Genomic DNA, 27,714 nt, shown 5'->3' on the forward strand with positions numbered 1-27,714 from the left:
AACTCAGCACAGAGCTCCAAGAGGATAGCTCTTGGAAATCTGAAATGGCTAATAAGCCAGTCATCATTGGGGCCAGAAAATCACTATGATCTCTAAAAACACGTTCCCTTCGGATTCGACCATTGACAATGTCCTCTAATAAGGCCAACACTGCCATTGCCATAGACTAAGGGTTGTATACATTTGAAAATGCTTTTATATGTTCTAAATCACAAACTTGGTAAAAAAAATATTGTTTATTAACCCATTTTATTGGATTAACCCAAAGTTTTTCACATGTGTTGTTGCGATACTTTGTAGTGTGTAATTTAACATAATTGCCTCTAGGAGTCGCCAGTGGAAATTAAACAAAGATACACAAGAAATACAGGTACACCAGACATGAAGTTGGCACGGACCCACACACATTCTGACGTTAATTGTTCACATTCTCACGTTTATTCTTCACTTTAACTGTTAGTAAATTCAATTTACCCTTCACTAAGCCCCGCCCTCCTTAGTTTCTGTTGCTACGCCTGTCAAGCTTTCGTGCCTGACAGCTTTTACAATGTGTATGCCCCGGTGTCAGACATTGCCAGTGATATAATGCCATTTTTGGCAAACAGGTGGTATATCCGAGAAAGCCAGACAAAAAAGGACTGCAGTATGCATTACAGGGGTATATTCACGACATAATAGGCGACCGATTAGAGAATAATTCAGTCAAAATTGAAGCTAGCTTAGCCTAGCCGCCTCATACGCTGAACATTCAACAGCTTAGCTCATGCTCAGCAAGAGAGGTGACATTTAAAAATAATTTAATAATAACAAATAAAACCGTGATTTCTCTATTTTTAGCCAAAAAGCCTGATAGATTAATGTTGTGAAATTAAATATAGCGTTACTAACTGACGAGGAAACACGCATGGACAAAGCTTTTACATAACGTTAGTTCATTCATAGAAAGAACTGATGGAGTTTTGTTGAATATTAGCATCATTGACCCATAACAATGTACAGTAAGTTACCTATAACTATGGCCAGACGGAATCTGCGGACGTTTTTTTGCTATTTCTGCGGAGAATTTTGGTAAAAATCTGCGGATTTCTGCGGAATTATTTTGGGAGTATCCAGCGGAGTATCATAACTAAAACCTTAACATATTGAATAAAAAGTAATAAATTACTGAATAAACAATGTATAAATTCAGATTTACACATTTACTCAAGTTAAAAAAAACAGAATTAATAATGGACTAAAAATCTGCAGAAATCTGCGGAATTCTGCGCGCGCAGATTCCGTGTGGCCCTACCTATAACTGTCAGTATGTTTTTGTACTCTTTATAAATTAATGAAAAACAGCTGCTGGTTGATCGCAAGTGCTCAGTTTGGATCATATCTCGGTTTTGTTCTGTTGATTTGTAATTTCAAATATTCGTAACTTGAAATAGATGGAAATATGAAGTTCAGTAAAGTTCGCAACAGATTCGCAGATTTGCGAAATTTTCTAGTTCAATAACTCATGTCATTATGACCTATTCGCTATTAGTATGACTAAGTTACTAACGTTATGGCGAAGGCTTAAAGGGAGAACTGCTCATAATATTGAGCGAAAAAAAGAAAAGGACCGCTGTGAAACATAACCTGCTTTGTATTTTAGCAGGAAACACAGTTTAGATCTGTTTAGGGTAAGAGGTGTGTGAGTTATTGCCGTCTGTCTATTACTGAATGTATCTGGAATATCAAAACAACACCAATTTTGCTCCGCTCCTTTAGCGCCCCTCACACAGCTTGATTCAGGCTGGCATTTCTCCTCTTGGGTTTTTGGTTTTGAAAAGGAAAAAAAATTCCACCATCCCATCCAAACTTTAAGGATACCGGGTATCATATTTGCACAATCCATATGCACTTGCTCGAAAGCTTGACAGAGAGCGTAGCTACAGTTGCTAAGCCACTATTGGTGGGTGGCGGTTTTTGGGTGTGGGTTAGCGATGGGGTCAATTGTGAGCTTAAAACCTGGCGTACAAAAAGTTTTTGTACATACGCAGCGTTGATTAATGAGGCCCCAGATTATTACCATAATGACCAAATAATTTTATTTATTTATTTATTTATTTATTGCATGCACAAAATCCTAACTGTCTGTTTTTGCATATTCATTCTTACGCTCTTAGATTCACAATCCAGTCAAAGGTCATCCACAACAAAGCAGCCACTGTTATTTCGCACAGAAAGCTCTGGAAACATGATGCTATGCTTGATTAGCCTAGCGGGATTAAGCGTCTTAGCTGGGTCTTTATCTGAAGGCTCAGAGGTCAGTGTGTTATTTCAGGACTTGTGCTCATCCCTGTTCATCTCAGCTCAAGTTAACATGTTTACTGTTCAGAGTGTGCTTGACATTTGAGATTTAAGAGCTAAACAGGTTTTGGTCTGCGGTCATAGTCGAAACTGCACCAAATACTACTCTGAATTCAGATTCTGCATTGATTTAAAACGTCTCATAAATTCAATTCAAATTCAAAATTTAATTAAGCAAACAACCTCGGCATTGATAGCAAATGTGCTTCACTATTTGAGATGTAATTTATTAAAGTATTGCACTGACTTTAAGTTAAATATATTCGTCCAAATGTAGACTGCAGGTTAAAAGTTTGGGTTAAGCAAAATTACCGTAAAATTTAATCAATGTTAATGAGAAATTAATTCTGTTATTCAGCAAGGATGCATTAAATTGATCAAAAGTGACAGTAAAGACACAAAAAATATTATATAGTCACAAAAATAATCAAATGATCCTTAATAATACATTTCTTTAAAGTTATTTCTGAAGGATCCTGTGACTTCTATGATCCTGTGTGAGCAATATAGGTAATAATGCTAAAATGTTTTCTTTGCATAACAAGAATAAATTATTTATTATATATTATAATAAAATAGAAAATAATAGCTTTAAATTGTATTTTTTTTACTTAATATTTGATCAAATAAATTCATTGCTACTAAACTGAATTTTTAAGTTTACTAATGTATTATTATTATTATTACTACTACTACTACTACTACTACTACTTAATAATAATAATAATAATAATAATAATAATAATAATAATAATAATTATTATTATTATTATTATTATTATACTATTAATATTATAGATATTTTATTATGATTATTGTTATTTACATAAACATTATTATAGTTATTTTCAAACAATCATTACATTTTTAATAATAATTATAAAAAAACACATACTGATTACTTTATTAAGTTACTATATTAATGAATCCCTACTAAACAGAGATGTTTATTAATTGATAAAATTAATAAAAAAATTATAAAAAGTAATAATATTAATAATAATAAGAAGAATTACTACTACTAATAATATTTGTAATAATTATAATGGTAATAAAATATGTTTTAATAATTATATTGTTATTTATATAAATACTGTTAGACTTAAATTATGACTAATAATTACATAGTTAATAATACATATTGATTACTTTATTAGGTTAGTAATGTATTAATTATGCCTATATTCTTGCATGCCTACTAAACAGAAAGAGAGAATAATAATAATAATAATAATAATAATAATAATAATAATAATAATAAATTTTATTTATAATGCGCTTTTCTCAGTCCCAAAGCGCTAACAGGCATACAAGGCAAACAATTCAGAACAGTAAAAACAGTCAAAAAATACAATAAATAAAAAGACCACAAAAATATAAATGATTCAAGACAATTAGATGAAAAAATAACAAATATAGCAAGTAAATAGCAACGGTAAAAAGGTGAGTCTTAAGAAGTTTCTTAAAACAATCCAGAGAAACAGCATTCCTGATGCTGTTGGGTAGGCCATTCCATAGCTTAGGGGCCCTGTGAGAAAAAGCATGACCACCCATAGTCTTCAGTTTACAGTGTGGCTGATACAGCAAGATTGCAGATGAGGAAGAAGACTACGGGTGGGAGTGGCCAGAGTAACCAGTTCACAAATGTAGTCAGGTGCTTGCCCATGCACTGCTTTGCATGTTAAAATCAATCTTAAAATCAATCAGTAATTTAAAAGGAAGCCAGTAAAGTTGCTGAAGTACAAGTAATAATAATAATAATAATAATAATAATAATAATAATAATAATAATAATAATAATAATAAAAATATTAATAAAATAATAATAATAATAATAACAGTAATAATAACAGTAATAATAATAACAATAATAATAATAATAATAATAATAATAATAATAATTATTATTATTATTATTATTATTATTATTATTATTATTATTATTATTGTTATTTATATAGATAATCTTATATTTAAATTATCACTACTAATTACATTATTAATAATATGTATCTATTTTTCATTAGATTATAAATGCACATTTCACATAATTTACAAAGAAATTATGATGGATATTCAGTAATATGGGACAAAATGAACAGATCATGTGAAGAAAAAATAATGATGAAAATATTTGGCGCTTTCTTTGATGATAATGCCTCATGATTTTGTTTTATGATAATGCATCATGATTTGACACCATGCAGCTTACTTCTTCTGATGGTCGCTGACTCGATTCCTCAAGACGGTGATCTACGAGACACAAAACCGCACCAATGAATCAGTGTGTGTGAATCACTGCTGTATTACTCTGTTTCCTTCTCATGTCAATCAGGCTGTGTGTGTGTGTTTGTTTGTGTGCCTGTGTGTGCGTGTGTGTGTGTGTGTGTGTGTGCGTGCACATGGGAACCGGCCCGTGTGATTGTTCTGCCAGCTCTGATCTGGGTGTGTCTGCATGTGTGTGTGTAATTGATAGTTGTATGACATCTCATAAAAGTCCTCTCCTTGTGTTGTGCCTCTGTACTGCACCGTCCTGTTCTGCTGAGGCCATTAATCTGCATTTTATGGATTTGGAAAGCTCACCTCGTATTTCTGGCTCATGTATTTGTAGTGCATCTCAAACTTCTCGGCCTCCAGCTGCCGCATCTTCTTCCAGAGCTCATTTGCCGTTTCCCTGTATTAAAGGGACAGTTCACACCAATATTAAAATCTACTTCGCTATTTACTCACCTTCAAGTTATAAACTACACTCAAACAAATATACAGTCAAAGTCAGAATTATTAGCCCCCCTTTGATTTTTTTTTCTTTTTTAAATATTTCCCAAATGATGTTTAACAGAGCAAGGAAATTTTCACAGTATGTCTGATAATATTTTTTCTTCTGGAGAAAGTCTTATTTGTTTTATTTCGGCTAGAATAAAAACAGTTTTTAATTTTTTTAAAAACATTTTAAGGTTAAAATTATCAGCCCTTTAAGCTATATTTCTTTTGATAGTCTCCAGAACAAACCATTGTTATTCAATAACTTGCCTAATTATCCTAACCTGCCTAGTTAACATAATTAACCTAGTTAAGCTATTAAATGTCACTTTAAGCTGTATAGAAGTGTCTTGAAAAATATCTAGTCTAATATTATTTACTGTCATCATGGCAAAGATAAAATAAATCACTTATTAGAAATGAGTTATTAAAATTATCATGTTTAGAAGTGTGTTGACAAAATCTTCTCTATTAAACAAAAAATGGGGTGAAATAAACAGGGGAGGGGATATATTTTGCTGCTTGTTCAAATTACTTATTTAAAATGAGCTGAAACAACACAATTGTTGAGATTTGTTTGGGACGACTTAATTGTTTTGTGTTCAGTCCACTTAAATTTTATTAAATTTTAAGTTAACCTAATTGATTTGTGTTGGGACAACATGATTGAATTGTGTCGAACTCTGCGTTTTTTTCATTGTGCATGATACTGGAATAATATGTGATGAGTTGATGAGTATTTTGATAACGATATGTCTTGTAATCTAACATTTCCCTAGAAAAATGCTAATTTTATTAGCTAAGTTTTTAAATCATTTATTTATGTAGTAATAGTATGTCAAATAGTAAAATATGTTTTTCAGATATAATTAATTTTAATTCAGACTAAAAAACTGTCAAGGTGCAAACATATAGTTCGATGTTAATGATCTAGACACAAAGTCTAAAGCATTAAGGGCGTGTTATTGAATGGAAAAATACTCCCTGCACCAGTGCATGGTTTAACAGGGTTGTGCTTATTCTTGTAATGTGTTCTGGGTGTGTTTTTGAGCATAATGTGCATTAAACCAATCAGAGTCTCATCTCTCATTTCCTTTAAGAGTCAGTTGTGTCGTGCCATGGCGCATTTGCTTTTTACATGGCGGACTTTGTTAGTGGAAAAATTAAACGCTTCACTAGTGAAACAGAGCATCTGCAGCGCAAGGATAAAGAACAAGCCTCCTTCATTCTGCCTATTTACTTTCTCTTTACTTTGATTTTACTTTTTAGTCCTTAAAACTAATATAAATATGCATATAATAAATAATACTGCTAATAATAATAACATTATACTAATGCAAATTGTCATTTTTTAACTGAAAAAAGCCCCCTAAGGTGAAGAAGGTGTGGAGGCAGGGGTTTTTATATTTATGTAGAAAATAATATTTTTTGTAACATTTTAATCCTCAAATTGTAATATGCAAATATATTTGTGTGTTGCTGCACATCCTTTGTGTCTTAAGCAATGTGTAAGCATTTGGACCTGTATAGGAGAATAACTAATGCACTCTGCAATGGACTTTAGACTAGCTTTTTGTCGTTTAGTGTGTGGTACATTTCAGTTCTTCAAAATAGCCAGCAATGCGTCTGAACACATCTTTTCAGACGGCACACTCATGATTCCACAAAGTAGCGCAAATGGATGCTATTTAAACAGCGTGGTCCAAAACGGGAAAATCACTGATGGAAAACCATCATTTTCTATCATTTTAAAAGCCTTTTTTGGCCATTAAAGCTTGGCTATTTAAAAAGTAAAACATTTGAATTTTGTAGCTTTGGTGTTGCCGGCTTTTTGTATAAACGATTTGCACTTCAAATATAAATAAGCAACCAATGCATGAAATAAATGTAATTTGTCACACTCGTCTGCGATACGTATATTGCATACTATTATAGCGATAATAATTTTATGATAAATTGTGCAGCCCTATTATAAACCCTCATGAGTTTCTTTCTTTTGTTGAACACTAAAGAAGATATTTTGAAGAAAGCTGAAAACCTGTAACTACTGACTTCCATAGTAGGAAGAACTACAGAAGTCAATGGTTAAGTTTTTTTTCATTCATTCATTTAGTGAAGTTTATTTATAAACTAATTTTGAGAGGATCACGTGCTTATGATTTACACGTCTGGCCATGAGTCTAATGTACGAACCACAAATCAGACGATTCCTAACCAAGAATAAATAACCAAGCATCTTACCTTTAGTCATCTTCGTCTTGAAGAATCCCCCCTTCCACCCCCTCTCCTTCTCTTTTCTCTATAGGGCAGCACTGAGGCCCAGTGGCTAGCGCTGTTGCCTCGAAGCACGAATGCCTCCGGCTTGGGCCTCTACCCAGCCGGACAACATTTACGTGTGGAAATTCATGTTCTCCCCATGCTTGCATGGGTTTTTGCCTGGGTCCTCCGGTTTCCTCCCATAGTCCAAAACTCATGAGACTTAAGTGAATTGATTAAACCAACTCAGCACCATATTCAGTTCCACCAGCAACACACCACCTTAGCAATCCTTAAGCAGCAGGAGAGGGGGGGTTCTCGAGATCTACCTAAGTTCAAACACCCCTCTCGCCCTGCAACGGGAGGGAGCCCCGGGCTTGAGGATCTCATGAGCTCAGGGCTCTCTCCCGGGACAGCATGCCAAACTAGCTTAATACCAATCATCAGCTAAGTGTGAACTCTTGAATTGTACATACACTACGACCAATTTAGCTTATTCATGTGTTATGTGTTTGAACTGTGGGGGAAACCGGAGCATCATGAGGAAACCCACGCCAACACAGGGAAAACATGCAAACTCCACACAGAAATGACAACTGACCTAGCTGGGATTTGAATCAGCGATCTTCTTGCTGTGAGGCAGTTGAGCTACCCACTGCACCACCGTGCTGTCCTGGTTACAGGTTTTCAGCATTCTTCAAAATATCTTCTTTTGTGTTAAGCAGAATAAATAAACTCAGACATGTTTTGCACAAGTGAAAAGGACATTAAATGACGACAGAATTTCCCTTTTAATGTGAAATATGCCTTTAAAACCCGATTAACCAGTCTGTGAGTGTGAGGCAACAGCAATGTTCAAGCTATGTCTCAGGTGTGTTTTGATAACTCTTTCACCTCAGCTTGTCCGCACCGATATTCTCGATGTTCAACTCCTTGCGGCGTTCGCTCAGGATTGTTTTTTTCTTCTCTCTCTCAGTTTGTTTCTTGGGCCCGCCCCTTTTTTCTGTCTGTCAATCAAAAGCAAAACAATAAACAATAAGCGAGGTCTGCTGGCGACCTTTTGACCTCTGACCTGTGAGCTGTCTTACCCTCTGCATGTATCCGGTGTATTGGAAGCTTGTGAGAACCTTCTTCTTCTTTGCATCATCGTCCGCCTTCCTCTTGGCCTCCTCTTCCTCTTTTCGAGCCTTTTCCTCCTGAAAAATGGAAAATAATAAAGAAAAAAATATGTACCTAACAATGAGTGATACATTTTACAACCAGGAAGGAAAGTATTATTATAAATTACAAATATACATATTTTTTATTATACATGATTATATATATATATATATATATATATATATATATATATATATATATATATATATATATATATATATATATATATATATATATATATATATATATATATATATATATCAGATGCAAAAACCTCTAAATGCTTTCTAAAATTTTCTTCTAAAATTTTCATCAGGCTCCTGTGGGTGGGTTCAGTAATTTTAATTTTACAGCAGAGGATAAGTATTTTTCATGGTTTTTAAAGTAAAATAACAATAACATGTTAATTTTCAATTTTCAGACGGCACAGAGGTTTTTGAATCTGAACTCTTCATATATATATATATATATATATATATATATATATATATATATATATATATATATATATATATATATATATATATACAGTTGAAGTTTAGCCCTCCTGAATTATTTTAATAACTCATTTATAATAATTAGTTTATTTTATCTTTACATTGATGGCGGTAAATAATATTTGACTAGATATTTTTCAAGACACTTCTATACAGCTTAAAGTGACATTTAAAGGCTTAACTAGGTTAATTAGGTTAACTAGGCAGGTTAGGGTAATTAGGCAAGTTATTGTATGCCGATGGGTTGTTCTGTAGACTATCGGGAAAAAAAATAGCTTAAAGGGGCTAATAATTTTGTCCTTAAAATGGTGTTTAAAAATGTATATCTGCTTTTATTCTAGCCGAAATGAAACAAAAAAGACTTTCTCCAGAAGAAAAAAAATTGTCAGACATACTGTGAAAATGTCCTTGCTCTGTTAAACATCATTTGGGAAATATTTGAAAAATAAAAATAAAGGGGGGCTAATAATTCTGACTTCATACTGAGCCAAATCTGAAGCTAATCTAACAAAATTACTTACGATAATGGTCCCAAAACTAGTACAGCCAAATTTATGTTAAAGAAAAATATTAAAAACAAATAAAAAAAGAGAAAAAAATCAAGAGAAGAAAAAAAATTAAATAAATAATTAGTTGAAATTTTGTAGGTTGCAATTTAAAAAGTTTTTCGCAATATTTTGCTTGAATTTTGATGTATTATCTTTCAATTTCTAAATATGTTTGGTGACTAAAGAATTATTTTGATAAATATATCTGCTTAATAAATCTGTTTTGTTTAAATGCACCAAAATGCATTGCCTATACTCACTGAGAAATGGATAAAATATTCATTTTCAAAATGGGGTGTGCTTATTTATGTGTGTATATATATATATATATATATATATATATATATATATATATATATATATATATATATATATATATATATATATATATATATATATATATATATATATATATATATATATATATATATGAGAGTTTAGATTCTAAAACCTCTAAATGCTGTCTGAAATTTTCCTCTAAAATAAGCATTTTAATTTATTAATAATATCACTTTTATGGCAAGGAATTAGTCCTTTTTCTTTTCATTAAAGTAAAATATCTCAACATAAACAAAGGAAGCTGAGAAAAATGTTGATTTTCGATGACATATATATATATATATATATATATATATATATATATATATATATATATATATATATATATATATATAAACACACACACACACACATATATATATATATATATATATATATATATATATATATATTAGGGATGTAACGGTATCAGAATTTCACGGTTCGGTAATACCTCGGTATGAATGTCACGGTACGGTATTTATTGAATCATTTACAGGAAAAAACAAAACTTATGAAAATACTCCAAAAAACTGCCAAAAGTGTCAATGACATACAAATTAGCCATCTATCTGTAAGCTTTGAAACAGGAACTTCAATTTTAATAACAAAAAAATATTAAACCATGTAAAAAAAATAAAGTTTCAATTTAGTATTGTTGAAAACTCATCATATTCAACATTTAATCACTCACTCACTTAGATAGACATGGGTTTAAAGGAAAATTATCATATAAATATAATCTGGTAAAAGCTGGTATCTCTGGGCATTTACAATGTCCCCTGCAACAGAAAAAAAAACTCTCATTTGGGACTGAGGTTTCTGGGACAAGAGAGATATGACTTGGCCCAGGTTGACAGCAGTGGGTAACGCTGTGCATTGTCTTTCCCCCACTTTAGAGGACAAACCGTGAGTAAGATAGAGGTCTCATGTCTGCATCAATCTGAACAGTGTGCTGACAACACCGCTATTCAGTACGCGCGCGACAACACAGCTGATAAGAACTCGCGCGACAACACAGCTGATAAGAACTCGCGCGACAACACAGCTGATAAGAACTCGCGCGACAACACAGCTGATAAGAACTCGCGCGACAACACCGTTATTCAGTACGCGCGCGACAACACAGCTGATAAGAACTCGCGCGACAACACCGCTATTCAGTACGCACGCGACAACACAGCTGATAAGAACTCGCGCGACAACACCGCTATTCAGTACGCGCGCGACAACACAGCTGATAAGAACTCGCGCGACAACACCGCTATTCAGTACGCGCGCGACAACACAGCTGATAAGAACTCGCGCGACAACACCGCTATTCAGTACGCGCGTGGCGACAACACCCGCTTTAGGGTTTTCCAGCTCTTTTTCCTCCCCGCTTCTAGCAGCACACTCCATTTCCGCATTACTGGATCTGTAGCGACAACAGACCGCAAGGGATGATGGTCAAGCATGGGCTGATGGGAATTGTAGTTTTCGCTACCTCCCGTTCGCTTCATTCGCCTGAGCAAATTTTCTCAGAAGACCTATGGTTTTACCGAGTCATGCGACTTCGGTAATATCAAAAAAAATTTATATTGTGGTATGACGGTATTTACAATACCGTTACATCCCTAATATATATATATATATATATATATATATATATATACACACACACACACACACACACACACACACACACACACACACACACACACACACACATATATATATATGAAGAGTTCTTAGTTCAAAAACTATCTTTGCCTTTATTTTGGTTGGCATTATCATAATGTGCACATTAAAATTAATTACACAGGTTAATCACTAGAAGTACTTTATTTCTCCCTGTTTTTCTATGTTATGGACTCACAGCCAGTTTGTTCTGCCGCTCTCGGTCTCTCTCTGTGCGGATGCGCTGCTGTTCTGCTCGCTCTGACCTGCGGTTTTCCTGATCAACACAACAGACAACAGATGCAGTACATCAGTTCAAATCATAAGAGCATTATCGAATTCAGCATGAGTCAAATATTGACTCACACTCAGTTTGATGCACTTATGCTTTCAGTCAAAACCCACATGAACAAATTCTGTAATAATTTATAGTCAATAATAGTTCAATTCAATTCAGCTTTATTTGTATAGCGCTTTTACAATGTAGATTGTGTCAAAGCAGCTTCACATAAATGGTCATAGTAACTGGAACAGTGTGGTTCAGGTTTTAGTGTTTAAGTTCAGTTCAGTTCAGTTTAGCTCAGTTCAGTGCGATTTAATCATTACAGAGAGTTTAAACACTGAAGAGCAAATTCATCGATGCGTAGCTCTACCAATCCTGAACCATGCGAGGCAGTGGCGACAGCGGAGAGGGAAAAAAAAACTTCACCTGATAATAGTGTTTTTAGACTGTATATTTTATAACAATCAAAAAAGATTTTTGCTGCTAGTTTAAACTACATTACTTACAGGTATTTAAACAACACATTGAACAACTCAATTATTAAGCTTTTTGGGGACGACTGAATTGTTTAATGTTCATTTAAGCTACAGTTTCAGCATCATTACTTTTTATTGTCTAGTGATGCTTCAGCATTCATTATAATATGATTTTTATTGTTTGATTAATTACAGGTAGCATGTCTCTAAAACTAGCCCTGCTGGAATGAGCGTTAAGTTTCCATACTGGTTGCAGCTGGTTTAACTGGTGGACCAGTACAGTCCTGATGTTCACCAACAAATTTGGCCATCTAGCATGTTTATCTTCACAACAACGGCATTATAACAAGAAATCATATTAATTTACTTATTATAAATTTAGGCGAGATGCTGCAGACAAAATGATGCATGAAAAACAATGTCATGCACCTGTTCTGAGACTTTAGGCTTTTTTCAAAGTGTTTGCTCTTATTGAATACACTTTAAAGTGTTTGTTTTGATGCATTTGATTATTTAAGATAAGGTAACTGTAATTAATAATTATCTATTTATTGTTGTGATCATAGATGTTTTTATATTTTTCATAAAGCTAAAAAAATATTGCAATTAAGAAGATTGTTTTTAAATTAAATGTGTGATTTCATTGTTTCAAACAGCAGTACTGAAGAATATTTGGGGGAACAGGCATTGATTTTTATGGTATTTTTATGGTAATATCTAGAGGGGAGGGGATACAGCTATTGAGTGCTTGTGTCTGAGACTGCATGTCTGAGATTACACATGCAAGTCTGCAGCCAGATTCTGTTGGAGTGTGTGTGTGACAGAGAGAGCCTCACAATGCGCTGTGTGAGGTTGATCAGCTCCTCTTCCTCTTTCTTCCTTTTCTCGAAATGAGCCTCAATGAGAGTCTGCAGCTCCGTCAGGTCTTTCTCCATACGCTTGCGGTGAATATCCTGAGGATACGCTTTTATGAGTAATTAAGTAATGCTGGTAATGTGCAGCACTGTAAAAACTACTCAAAGCATATGTTTTATGGCGGTGCAGGCCGTATAACATGGATAGTTTAGTAACTGGAGGTGTGGAGTGATTTATGGCCATGACAGTAAACATGTTGGAATTGCGAAAGCATTTGTAGCTTATAGTTGATGACAAGGAGGAAACATGCAAAGCATAACAGCAGTAGAAAGTAAATTACAAAGTAAATGAAGTGTAAGTATACTATTAAATATGATACATAAAATTATATTAAATTAATCTATGCCCAATATTATGTAAATAATATAACAATAATATAAAATGCTCAAATACATTTCTTTCTTTAAGTCCAGCTATTAAATTAAATCAAATTAAATCATAATTTAATTTAATTTAATTTAATAAATTAAATTAAATTAAATTAAATTAATTTAAATTAAATTAAATTAAATTAAATTAAATTAAATTAAATTAAATTAAATTAAATTAAATTAAATTAAATTAAATTAAATTAAATCCAACATATGTTTTACACAGCAGATGCCCTTCCAGCTGCAACCCATCCCTGGGAAACATCCACACACACTCACTCACACTTATGCACTACAGAAAATTTAGCTTGTACCGCATGTCTTTGCACTGTGTGGAAACTGGAGCATCGGGAGGAAACCCACGCGAACGCAGGGAGAACATGCAAACTGTGAGGTATATTTTATTTTTTAATTTAATTTAATTTAATTTAATTTAATTTAATTTAATTTAATTTAATTTAATTTAATTTAATTTTATTTTATTTTATTTTATTTTATTTAATTTTATTTTATTTTATTTTATTTTATTTAATTGAATGTAATCTAATTTTAGTTTATTATTTTATTTATTTTATTTAATTTAATTTTATTCTGTTTTATTTAGTTTTTATAATTTTTTATTTGATTAAATATTACATAATTTATTTTCATTTTAATTTTATAAAAAAATTATTCAATTTAATGAATGAACAAACAAACAAACAAACAAACACAAAATGATGCAATAAACTCACATCAAAATCAACTTTCTCTCCATCAGGAATTTTGGGAGGCACATGAGGTGGCAAAAAGGTTCTTATAACCAACAACAATGCATTAGTTCGTAATTCATTGTAATGGTCTTATATGGATTTGTCATTTGATATTAATAAATTTCACTCACTTGTGCTTTGGTTTTGTTTCTTCTTTCAGTCCATTTGGCGTCAGGGGAAAAAAAAATTTCACAATTGATTTCACAATCACTCAAATACAATCAGATGTCAGGTGTTGCTGTTTCTTTAAATGGGGTCAAAGGTCATCAATGTTTAACCAGTTTTTATCAATAGGTCTGATAGAGATCATGTCTACCTTCCTCTCCTGGTTCTTCCACAGCGTCTGAATCACAAAACAACAAAGATGATGAAAATGAAGAAAGAAAGACTGGTCTGCTATCAGAAACAACAATCTCAACTAAAAGGTATTTGGTCTTTGCTTCAGGAAAATCCGGGTTCTGTTCAGGTTAAGGTGTTTGATGAATGTTGTCCATTAGTAAGACAGTAGTTTGACTTCATCCCAAGTGTGTCTCGTCTGGTATAATGATTGATAATTATTGGGTGTTGTTTGTTATATTATTCTTCTGTTTTTACTTTTGTGGACTGGGTGTTTGTTTCCCAGCGGCTTCTACAAGCCCTTCTAAACGGCAGGATTTGCAAAAAAACAAATGATGATTGTTTTAAAGTCGGTCTTTTGAATCACCAGACATGATTTGGGAACATTACGAAGAATTATTCACTCTATAATTACAGCACTGAGAACGATTGACTTTGAAGGATTTGAAACTTAATTTATTAATGAATTTAAAGTGGGAGACTGAAAGAGTATTTGTTTTAAAGCATATTCATGTAATGTGTACTTTATTTACAGCTTCAATAAATATGTTTTATAACTTATAAACAGTATAGGTAAGGTGAGAGTAAAAGTAACTGTAAATGATTATTTATAGGGATGTCCAAATCAGATCACGTGATTGGAAATCAGCCCGATCACGTTGTTTCAGACTCAATCGGACATTACCTCCCAATCAGGACTCAAATATATATGTATATTATGTATGTTCTCATTATTTTTAAACACATCTTTAGTTATGCGGTAGCACGGAGTTAGACCTCTTTCTTGACTTCACACATAAGTAGCAACATGTGCGGCATGACATCACTTTGCTGCAGAGACGCTATTGGTTAAATGCAGACAAAGTGAAACATGAAAGCAGCTTGAAGCGGAAAGAGCAAGTATGTCTGTGGTCTGGAGGTATTATAAAGTTGATGACCACAACATTGCCAAAGCAAACTGTGAGATATGTAAACTTGTTATTTCCTGTTGGGTGTTTTAATTTGAGGTGCTTTTGTTTTTATATTATTTTTTTATATATATTTTAAGTTCAAAAGTGAAGAATTGATGTTATTTATTACTTGATTGTTCAAGGTACCTCACAAAAGTGCTTTGTTAACTGAGTTGTTGAATGGTAAAATAAGATGAATTAAATAAAAAATAAGGAGCATCCTTGATCTGTTTCTTCACTCTTCTTTACTATTTTGTTGATGGTTTATAGAAGTTTCGGATCGGGTATTGGTAGATACTTAAAATCAAATGACTTGAGGGCAAAAAACCCTGATCGGGACATCCCTATTCAGGGTTCAACGCTAAGGGTTTTTTGTACTGGTCCGATCGGGCAAGTGGTTTAGATTTTTACTTGCCCAGCCAAAATTTTCACTGGCCCCACCCAAAAAAAGGGAAGTTAACCACATATTTTAAATAATGTGTCAAAAATAAAGTCTGTAAGTCTAGAATTTCAATACTTAAAAAACAATTGTAAATATAAGTGTTATGCAAACAAAAAGAGTAGTATGGAAAATGCGGAGGCATTTTATTGCAGTTTGAAATTATTTAACAAAAGGTGGCTGACTTGTCAAACTGACGCCAAACATTGCATAACATCACTTCATTTTTATTTTGTCGTGTTGTTTCCACGTAAATGTCTACTTCCAACACGTTAGAGATAGACATTTTCGTTTAGCCTTTTAATTTGGTGTTGCCGCCTTGTTACTGTTTCTACGCTGTACTGGTTGTTACCAGGTTACAAAAAAAAACAAAAATAGCATGGTCAAATCAATCAGATAAGACGAATCGGAAAGCAATATGTTGTTTACGACATTATAGAGTAGGTCGCATTTAAAGATTTAAAAGCACAAACAAAAAAATGCACACAATTGACAAATAGTCACAGACAAATTAAATGTTAGTGACAAGGCAGCACTGTCCCAATCGGGCCAGTAATGATCCGGTCTACTGTCCCAAGTGTCTCTCACGCTGGCCCTGGGCCACCGGGCAGTCCTTATTGTTGAGCCCTGCTATTTATTAATATTTATTATTGTAATAATATATTGTATTTATATACCACGTTCATATTCTAAATAAAATCGTAAATATTATTAAAAATAATAAAGAAATAACTATGTTTTTCCTTGGTATAACTTCGACTATTAAGCATTATTTTGGATTTCACTAATGAGGCCATAAATGAATGCATATATTTAGTAATTAAGTCAAAATATATTAAGTGTATAAATAAATAAATTCAATTATTCATTCATTTATTCTCCTTCGGCTTAGTCCCTCAGGGGTCGCCACAGCGGAATGAACCGCCAACTTATTCAGCATATGTTTTACACAGCGGATGCAATTCCAGCTGCAACCCAGTACTTTGAAACATCCTTACACACTTATTCACACACGTACACTACGGCCTATTTAATTGATCTAATTCATCTATAGCGCATGTGTTTGGACTGTGGGGGAAGCAACCAGATAAACCCACGCCAACACAAGGAAAACATACAAACTCCCGCGGAAATGCCAACTGACACAGCCGAGGCGTGAACCAGCGAACATTCTTGCTGTGAGGTGACAGAGCTAACCACTGAGCAACCGTATCGCCATAATAAAATGATTATAGATATGTCAAACTATGTGAAGAAACAATGATTTCAGCTTATTTAACTTCATAATGTCCTGATTAATTGAATTTATTAATCTATTTTAGTTGCTATTTTGGACATTTCTAAATTGTTTATGCACCATATTTGTTAATGCAAAAAAAAAAAAGCAGTTTGTTTTTCATTTGGGACACTTATATTAATTTTATGGCTTGTATTTATTTATTATGGCAAAAGTAATTGATTATTAGTTTAGCTTTAGCCAAAGCATCAGCACAAAAGCAGCAGCTCTACCTTCCTCCTCCTCCTCCTCCTCCTCCTGAAGCTCATCTGGTGAAGCAGAAGCAGAAGCATGAAGAGAAACTGCATGCAAACACTCACACACACATCACCAACACACTCATGCAAACGCTCACATTTTCACCCACATGTAAAACACACTGAATACACTTTAAAATGTTGCTGTTGTTTTATTAATTTATTAATTTTTACTTGATTAATTAGTGTACTTATGCACTTTATTAATTAGCTTCTACAGATTTGACTTATTCTAACAGGTGCAAATTTAATATTCATCAAAGGCGACAACACCAAAGCACAAATGCAAATAAATTAAATTAAAAAGGCTGACACAAAGCGTGTTACATTTCTGTTCTCATTTTTACCAATTGTGCCAATATTAGTGGAGTTTCTTCATATCAATCAACTGGCAAAGAGTAGTGATAATTATTGGTTCATTTGTTTTTCTGTATTAACCTGTGGTGTCTTGCCTTAAACGCACATTAAGCGGGTTTAGGAGGATTAGATTCAGGATTAATGTCACTCAGAGATATTACATAATGTATTTGGGAAAAAGTGATACTCCACCCGCAGATTAGTCACACGCCAAGAGAGACAAAGTGATATATAGTATTTGTGAATGCTAAAGTTGTATATAAACAGAATAAATAAATTAATTCATTCGTTTTCCTTCAGCTTAGTCCCTTTATTCATCAGGGGTCACCACTGCAGAATGAACCGCCAACTGATCCTGCATATGTTTTACACAGCGACTGCCTTTCCAGCTGCTTCCTAGTACTGCAAACACCCATACACACTCATTCACACTCATACACACTCATACACTGTGGTCAATTTAGTTTATCCAATTCACCTATAGCGCATGTGTTTGGACTGTGGGGGAAACCAGAGCACCCGAAAAAAAAGTCAAGCAAACAGAATAAATATATAAATATAAAAAATATGTAATACGAATGTTTTAAAATGTGCTATGTAATGTGAATAAATATGGTTATTATATTCATAAATGTATTTATAATATTTTTTTTATTTTATTTAATGATTAAATAAATGACCATTACAAAAAAACGTGTTATTGACATTTTATACTTGTCTATAATAATGAATTTTTCTAAATGATATTTTATTTAGGTAACACATTTTTAAGATGCTTCTAATTTTATTTACAGTTATAATCCACTGTAGAAAACCCATTTTAAGGTGGAGATTAGTGTGTTTTAAAATGGCAAAAGGATATCTAATAAGAATGGTCTCACTTAAAAAAACTAAAAAAAAAACAAGACAAAAATAAATAAACAAACAAATCAAAAACCAAAAAAGATGTTCTGTTTTTGGAAGGTGCAGCTCACCTTTTATAAAACTTCCAAGCCCTTATTTGTGTTGAAAATAAATCCGCTTTCCATTGATGTTTGTTTTGTTAGGATAAGACAATATTTACCTGAGATCCAATCTGGAAAATCTGGAATCTGAGGGTTTAAAACAATCTAAATATTAAGGAAATCCCTTTTAAAGGGGTCCTATCAATCCCTTTTTACAAGATGTGAAATAAGTCTCTAATGTCCCAAGAGTGTGTAATGTATGTGAACTTAAAATGCCGTTTTGGTGACTGTAGCTTTAAATTCAAATGAGATTGTGCTTTTTAAGAAAAGGGTGAAGCTACAAATGCCTGTGTGTCAGCATAGTGGCAGATTCAAAAACAAGACTATAGGGTATATGCCGAGCTAGTGCTGTTCCCATGCTGATACACTTCCGGTGACCTGTTATTGTGAACTTTTTCTCATTTTATACGGTTCCGTATACAGCATCGATGTTGTAATGTCATTAAAATACATTCAGTTAAGTAAACTTTAGCATTTATTTAGTTGCTCAAGCGTAAAACACAGGCCCGGCGCTACGGGGGGGCAAAGGGTGGCATTGTCCCCTCAGACAGAGTTTGTGCCCCCCCAGTTTTTATAAAGGATTGTTCACTCAAACTGAAAATTCTTTCTGTCATTAATTATTAACACTCCCGTCCTTCCAACCTTCAGAACACACATTTAAATATTTTAAAATATATGACATAGCAATTAAATTATGAAAATGGTGAGGTTAAAGCTAGTCCTATAGTCCAGAGATCCGGTCCCCGCGTCAGGTCTGGTGCGCCCGTAAATAGCCTTTAAAACGCGCACACGGCGATGGAGGCGCACTCAACTCACAAGGGAGAAAATGGGTGACATGATAGGAGCAGCTTAATTCATTACATGTTTTGGTTAACTAATTATTTAAACACAACTCTCTTGAGCTCTAAAAGGAAAAAACACATAAGAAATTTGCTGTTAAATTAATTTTAGCAGAGACGCAACTGCCAGTCATTTATTAGTTATTCGGGAAGATGTAGCCTAATAAAAATGTTTTAATAAAAATAAATAGTTTACTGCACAGTCCCACAGTAGGCTATACTATAAATAATATTTTAATTTATTTATTTATATTATTATTAATATTATTACAATTAAGCTAAAATTGACAAAACGCAGAACCCTTTGAATGTTTTCTTTCATTTTGCTGAAAAGTGCACTTTTACAGTTGCGTAGAGAAACATCCCATTATGCAACTGCAGTCAAGGTATAACACATAATAAATGCATTTTGCGTTTAAAGATGATCGGCCTGCGAAGTCAAGTTTGCAGTGTTATAAATGGAATAGGTATAGTGCTTAAGTGGATTTACCGCGGATCAACCGAGAAATCTCGTGCGCTGCAGGTAGGCAGAATGATAATCTTTTAAAAGTATGTAACTTAGGCTATACTGCTATTTGCTCATGCAAAATTAAACAACATAAAATATATTGTAGATCTGTTTTAAGAGCTAAAATACAACATATCGAGTTTGTTTTGACTTAGCTCATGGCCCTAAAATGAAAATAACCTGAAAACAAGCTATTAAAAAAGGCCTAATAAATAAAATAATTAATAAATAAAATGACGGGTAGGCCTAGAAACTATGGTACATATGGTTTATGATGGTTTACAATATCACGAAAAAAGCACATTTATAATAGCCTTAGACAAATCTTTGTTTTTACATTTAAAATGATGAAAAAAAAGTTATATAGCATATAAAAATTTAACCAATTTTCACGGTAATAACTGTGAATTTTTGTATCTTTTTTAGGTATTTTTCTGGCTACACTAATGCCTTAAAATGTAACCAAGTAATTGTTTTGAATGACATTAGATTGTCACATTTAGCTTTTCCCCAACACTGATGTTGGTTGTGAAGCGTGATGACTCGGTTAAGCTGATTTCACTATATTTATTTACCGGTTAAATGAATTGTCTGATCGTGGGTCAGCTTGCATGTGTGGGCATAATTTGACGTCTTTACCTAAAACTTTAAACATTCATAGGGCTGTTATTTGAAATAAAACGGAAATAAGGAGAATAACATATGATTTAAAGCACTCATTTGGCACTGAAGCCATCATCCGTCTGCATTAATAAGCGGTATGCATTACCATCGTTAATAAAATTCGTAATAGCGAAACTGCGTATTGTTATTACTATTAAAACGTAGCCTATATTACTGCCTTAGGTCAGTAACTTAGGCAGTAATGCAAAGTAATAATAAATGCGAATAAATAGCCTAAATGAAAGAAACAAGAGACCAAAATCAGTCACCAGGTCTAGTGCCCCCCTATGGATTTAAAGTGCCCCCTCAGTTTTGACTTCCTGGCGCCGGGCCTGGTAAAACAAGACAAAAAGCTGTTTACTCGCACGCACCCGTAAGAATTGGCAGGCTAACGCAGAAGCTCCATTGAATATACTGGAGTAAAATAAATGCTCGTATATTAAAGATATGGCGGGGGAAATGTAATTTAATGCAGTGCTTCTTGTACAATCTGAGACCCACTTTAAATCGGATATCACTCAGCTAGTGGAGATCGCTGATTTTTAAAGAAAACAGACCTTAAACGCACTGGATTTTGCATTGGCATTCAATTCGCTGGAAGCGCTTAACCCAGGTTAATGGCAAATTAAAAGTCCTATTAGCATGCTTTGGCATATACCCCATTGTCCTATACTAATGAGGGAGAGATGGTCACTAATGGGCGGGGCTTTCTTCCTCTGATGACATGTACAAAGGGAGAATGTCAATCAAAGTGTTTCAGCAGACTATTTTCATCAAGAGTGATTATCAAAGATAAAATTAATGCATTTTTACCATCAGAAGCTGCTTATATTCACAGACTGTTGCCACACATCTGTGTTTAAACCCCTTATAAAAGTGATTTTTAAAAGGTCCTTTACCAGTTGTATAGTTTACATTCTTAGCAAGGCATTTTACTGATTTTTCTGTGTATTTACAGTATGAAAATTACTAAATGTCTTTACTTAACATGATATTTACTGACTTTTCTAATGATATTTGTCATAAAATAAAAATCTATTAATTTGACCAATACACTGGAAAAAAAGACAACAACTATTTTTATGTTGCTTTAACTTATTTAATAAGTTAATCAGGTTTCAAATACATTTTTATAAATGTTCAAAGTTTAATAGTTTAATATCTTTGGCCAGTTTGATTGACATAAATGACTAGAAAAGTTCATTTGATTTAACTATAAAACAATTAAGGCAGCAATAATTTTGTTTTTACAGCGAACACTGCTGGGTTCCACACAACTGATTTGTGTTGGGACAACATGAAGGAATCATGTTAAACTTATTAGTTTTTACAAATTTAAGTAGATTAAACATAAACCAATTAAGTTGTCCCAAAATAAAATCAAGAATCGTGTTTTTTTCAGATCATTATAAATGATACCATACCAACCGGCAGCCCAAAACCGGTTACTCACTGAAGTCAAGTCTGGTCAGTACCTGGATGAGAAACCACTTTGCAAATCTAGGTTACTGTTGGAAGTGGTGGAGTCGTAATGTCGAAAATAAATTGAAGGGAACACCATACAGCCAGTGAGCACTGTCTTTAAACCGAAGACATAAAACCGAGGTCCCAACTCTCTGTTGTTATTAAAAATCCAAAGGCACTTCTAACCTCTATAAACAGTAGGGGTGAAGCCCCGGTTTCCTGGCCAAATTCACTTTATCGTCCCTTACTGATCATGGCCTCCAAATCATCCTCATCCACCGAACTGGCTCTATCACTGTCTCTACACTCCACCTATAGCTGGTGTTTGGTGAGTGCACTCACGCCATTGTCCTGTGGCTGCCGTCATATCATCCAAGTGGAGCTGCACATTGGAGGTGATGTGGAGAGACCCCCTCCCCACCCCCATGCTTTTAAAGCACTACAATGAATGCGCTATATAAATACACAGTACATTACAAGTAATTTGAACAAACAGCAAACATCATTTTTGAGTGTATTGCTGGCTATTTTCACAAATATACCTGAGCAACAGAACACTATTTTGCTTCTGTAAGCCTGTTTTAAAGGGACAGGTTGTACTAAAAACCTGTGTTTTGTTGACTTCAGCCTCGTTCTCTGTAGTGACTAACATTTAACTCGGGTATCAGAGTCAAAGCTCAGGAATCAAACCGGATCCACAGGGAGGAAACCTGAGTCCTGATTGAGCCGCCAGGAGAAGGAAAGACTGAGATGGGCTTTGTGCTGTGAACAAAAACTCTTCTCAACAGAGAAAACACAGAAAGCTTTCTTACTCACGGTCCCTGGAATGCCTGAACTCAAACTACAAAGAGAACACTTTTTAAAGAGGACCTAGACTGCAAAAATCACTTTTTTAAGGGGTTTAAACACAGTTTAGTGATTATTTTTTTATAATCACACCTAATAAAAACAGTCTGCAGAAGTAAAGTTTAATTTTAAACTAATTTCCAGAGGAGCACGTTCTCATGATTGACCCAGCTGGCCCACATTAGCTAATCATGATCCTCCAATCAAAGGATCCCAAGTCACAATATATATATCCTCATTTCCTTTCTACAACTATCTTCGTCTGGAAGAAACACCCTTCCTTCCACCTTTATCCCGAATGAGCGGCACGGTGGCCCAGTGACTAGCACTGTTGCCTCACAGAAAGAATACCAATGGCGTTGGAGGGTCCTCGCTGGGCCATCTGGTATTTCGGTGCATAGTTTGCATGTTCTCCCCGTGTCCGCATGGGTTTCCCCCGGGTTCCCTGGTTTATATTATAGATAAATTAAGCCGGCGAGGTTGTGGCGCAGTAGGTAGTGTTGTCGCCTCAAGAAGGTCACTGGGTCGCTGGTTCGAACCTCGGCTCAGTTGGCGTTTCTGTGTGACGTTTGCATGTTCTCCCTGCCTTCACGTGGGTTTCCTCCGGGTGCTCCGGTTTCCCCCACAGTCCAAAGACATGCATTACAGGTGAATTGGGTAGGCTAAATTGTCCGTAGTGTATTAATGTGTGTGTGGATGTTTCCCAGAGATGGGTTGTGGCTGGAAGGGCATCCGCTGCGTAAAAACTTGCTGGATAAGTTGGCGATTCATTCCGTTGTGGCGACCCCGGATTAATAAAGGGACTAAGCCGACAAGAAAATGAATGAATGAATGATAAATGAAGCCTAAATCTTTTTTCCAATGTCTAACTTTCAGGAAGCCTTACTCCTGAGCTCGATTTTCCTCAACGCTGCGAAAAGGGGGAGCCCTCGGCCTGAGGATCCCTTGAGCTCAGGGCTCTCTCCCGGGACAGCATGCCAAACAAGCTATGTATAAATCATGAGCTAAGTGTGAACTCTTGAAACACTTTGATTGACATTCTCCCTTTATACGTGTCATCAGAGGGGGAAAGCCCTTATTCTCTCCCTCATTAGCATAAACAGCCCTGAGTGAGAAGCAGCCGTCTGCCATTCAAGAGTTCACACTTAGCTGATGATTGATTATAAGCAAGTTTGGCATGCTGTCCCGGGAGAGAGCCCTGAGCTCAAGGTCCTTGAGCCCTGGGCTCCCTCCTGTTTGCAGGGCGACAGGGGAGCCTTGAGCTCAGGTAGATCTCGACAACTCCCCCCTTGATAAAAATTGATGACTAAAGATTTGAATGCTATGAAAAGATATGCTACAGGTTGAGAGATTGACTTTAGTGCAACATTTAGATTGATCAATTCACTTGTTGTGCATGTTTTTGGAATGTGGGAGGAAACTGGAGGACCCGGGGAAAACCCACGCGAGCACGGGAAGAACATGCAAAACTACGCACCGAAACGACCGCCGGCCTGTTAAGGACTAGAACCGGTGATGTTCTTGCTGTGAGGCAACAGTGCTAATCAATGGGCCACCATATCGCCCTATTTAGAGAAAGGTGAAGAGGTAGGGGTGGAAGGGGGGATTCTTCAAATCGAAGATGACTGTAATGAAAAACCCTGGCTCTTTATAGTAGGTTAGGAATGGCCTGATTGGTGGATCATGCATGCTAATGTTCAATCATAATCATGTAATCCTCTCGAAATTAGTTTATGAATAAACTTCACTTAGAGATTTAACATCATATCTGCTGAAGATAATGTCAGCCACTAAGAGAATTATAAATGTGGAGTTTTAGATGAAGCACAACTGAACTTCTTCAGAGACTGATAAACTGATAAACTCATGAAGCGTTTCAGTTTAGTTGCGCTATGAGCGTGCTATTGGCAGAAACCTTATTGGTAGAGTTTTTTTTTTTTCTTTACTCATAATGAAAATGTATTGTAAATGTGGGTCAAGATAGGCCAAACTTATCCGTCCTACAGTTTTTAACATCTGGGCCAAATACTACATTTGACATCTGGCTCAAATCTTGTGTGCTGCCTTAAAGACGGTGCCACCTCTGCTAAAACCGGGCCATGTTTGGCCCACATGCTGTATGCCAGTGCCAGATGAATGCCAGCTGTGCCAGCTTTATGCCAAATGTGGGCCAAAATTCTTTGCTATTTGCATACAATTTTGTAAATGCATATAAAGCAAGAGAAATGGTGTTGTAAATGTAAATACCGTATTTTTGCCGTAATTGATTGGTAAGTTGCTGCCGAACTGCTGCCAATGAGTTATTGGGAACCGAGATGAGGTTCTCAAGGTGAATGCATACCTAGGCTCTAAAGGTCAAACGACAAAAAATAAGGTCAAGAATCTTGGTGTGACGCTGGAGTCAGATCTGAGTTTCAACAGTCATGTCAAAGCAGTCAGTAAATCAGCATACTATCATCTCAAAAACATAGCAAGAATCAGATGCTTTGTTTCTAGTGAAGATTTAGAGAAACTTGTTCATGCTTTTATCAGTAGCAGGGTGGATTACTGTAATGGACTCCTCACTGGCCTTCCCAAAAAGACAGTCAGACACTTGCAGCTCATCCAGAATGCTGCAGCCAGAATTCTGACCAGAAGCAGGAAATCAGAGCACATCACACCTGTCCTCGGGTCTCTACACTGGCTGCCAGTTACATTCAGAATAGATTTTAAAGTATTATTACTGGTCTATAAATCACTAAATGGCCTAGGACCTCAATACATCACAGATATGCTCACTGAATACAAACCTAACAGATCACTCAGATCTTTAGGATCATATAAACTAGAAGTTCCAAGAGTTCAGTCTAAGCAGGGTGAATCTGCCTTCAGCCACTATGCCCCTCGCTGCTGGAATCAGCTTCCAGAAATGATCAGATGTGCTCCAACATAGGCACATTCAAATCAAGACTGAAAACACATCTGTTTAGCTGTGCCTTTACTGAATGAGCACTGTGCTGCGTCCGACAGATCGCACTATTATGTTTTTCGTTTTCTTTTTCATTCTTTTATAACCTATTTTAACTCATTTTAATTTGTTTTTATCTGTTTTTAATAATTTTTATTGTCTGCATTTTATTTTCCTAAACTTGTCTTTTTTATTCCTGTTTATGTAAAGCACTTTGAATTGCCACTGTGTATGAAATGTGCTATATAAATAAACGTGCCTTGCCTTGCCTTGCCTAGCCTTGCAAGTTCTACAGGAAATAGTTAACAGTGTGTGTAATATGTCAAGTGCCTTTAAATATTGGTTTCTTTAAATAATATTGTTTGTATGTTCATGCAAAAACATAGATAGGAATATTAACTGTTAAATTAAACCACCACAATGCATTCATTAAATTTAAATTACTATTACACACCCATACACACCCACACATGCACAAAAAACAGTAGGTTAGCCATATATTTGTGTGGGGAAGCAATCTATAAACATATAGAGGTTGCCTTAAATGTTTAAGTTGGGTCAAATTAACCATATGAGTCAATTAAACTTAAGCTGACTTAAATGTGTAGCTTAAAAACTTTAGTTGAAAATATGATTAGTTTAGTTTCATTCATTCATTTTTCTTTGGCTTAGTCTCTATTTCAGAGATCGCCACAGTGCAATGAACCACCAACAATTCCAGCATGTTTTACGCAGCGGATGTCCTTCCAGCTGCAACCCAGTATTGGAAACAGTTTAGTTTAATAAGTTATAATTAACCTAAAAACATATGTTGTCATGACATATTGATCATATAATGTTTTTACAGTGCGTATAGTTAGAATATACTTTAATAAATCACAATAATTACATTACATAAAACAGAAGTATACTATAAAAACCTTGAGGTATAAAATTATAAAGATTATTGTCTTAAAATATGAATAAAAATGAGAAATGTGTGAAACCCCATTTCTGCCACAGAAGAAAAAAAAGTATCATAAAATGATAATTATAACAAAAGTCCAAAGTATGACATGTAAGTGAAAATATTCCTTTAAAAGTCAGAATTATAACAAAAGTGACTCTTTGTCATAATGACTGTTAACCTCAGTGTAATCTCTTTGACTTTGTCTAATGACTTTAATCTCTTAATTTGATTTTGACTTTTGTCAGTAATTATTTACCACAGTCTGATTTATATTTTAAAATCTCATGACAGAAATGGGATTTCATAAAAGGTAAAAATTTCTTGTCATCACTATGACTTTTTAATGGTAAAATTATCATTTACTTTAGCAAACAAAACTATGTGCATATATACTGGTTTCACATACAATTGAAGTCAGATTTATTAGCCCTCCTTTAATTATTTTTTCTTTTTTTAAATATTTCCCAAAAAGATGTTAAACAGAGAAAGGATATTTTCACAGTAAGTCTGATAATATTTTTTTTCTCTAGAGAAAGTCTTATTTGT

At 34.4% G+C, this 27,714-nt stretch overlaps 2 protein-coding genes across 10 annotated transcripts in view; both read right to left on the minus strand.

The window, feature by feature from the left end:
- slc12a5a (solute carrier family 12 member 5a) overlaps positions 1-27,714 on the minus strand; it is a 2,560,186-nt gene that overhangs the window by 718,487 nt on the left and 1,813,985 nt on the right. The window lies entirely within an intron of this gene.
- Positions 1-27,714, minus strand: part of tnnt2b (troponin T type 2b (cardiac)) — a 35,268-nt gene that overhangs the window by 6,408 nt on the left and 1,146 nt on the right. For 2 of the 9 annotated variants that reach the window (XM_087258260.1, XM_087258256.1), the window contains 10 exons: positions 17,568-17,603; positions 14,650-14,676; positions 14,465-14,486; positions 14,316-14,376; positions 13,132-13,248; positions 11,736-11,813; positions 8,442-8,549; positions 8,248-8,360; positions 4,921-5,011; positions 4,550-4,590 (listed from right to left, as the gene is read on the minus strand). In XM_087258260.1, coding sequence (XP_087114386.1) covers positions 4,550-4,590; positions 4,921-5,011; positions 8,248-8,360; positions 8,442-8,549; positions 11,736-11,813; positions 13,132-13,230 — 530 coding nt within the window. In that variant the 5' untranslated portion in view covers positions 13,231-13,248; positions 14,316-14,376; positions 14,465-14,486; positions 14,650-14,676; positions 17,568-17,603. Of the gene's footprint in view, positions 1-4,549; positions 4,591-4,920; positions 5,012-8,247; positions 8,361-8,441; positions 8,550-11,735; positions 11,814-13,131; positions 13,249-14,315; positions 14,377-14,464; positions 14,487-14,649; positions 14,737-17,567; positions 17,604-27,714 lie in introns of those variants that run through there. The other 7 variants (XM_087258253.1, XM_087258254.1, XM_087258259.1 and 4 more) reach the window with 5 other exon arrangements.

Source organism: Danio rerio, chromosome 6 (assembly GCF_052040795.2).
Source record: "Danio rerio strain M-AB ecotype USA chromosome 6, GRCz13ab, whole genome shotgun sequence".
Classification (NCBI taxonomy): Eukaryota; Metazoa; Chordata; class Actinopteri; order Cypriniformes; family Danionidae; genus Danio; species Danio rerio.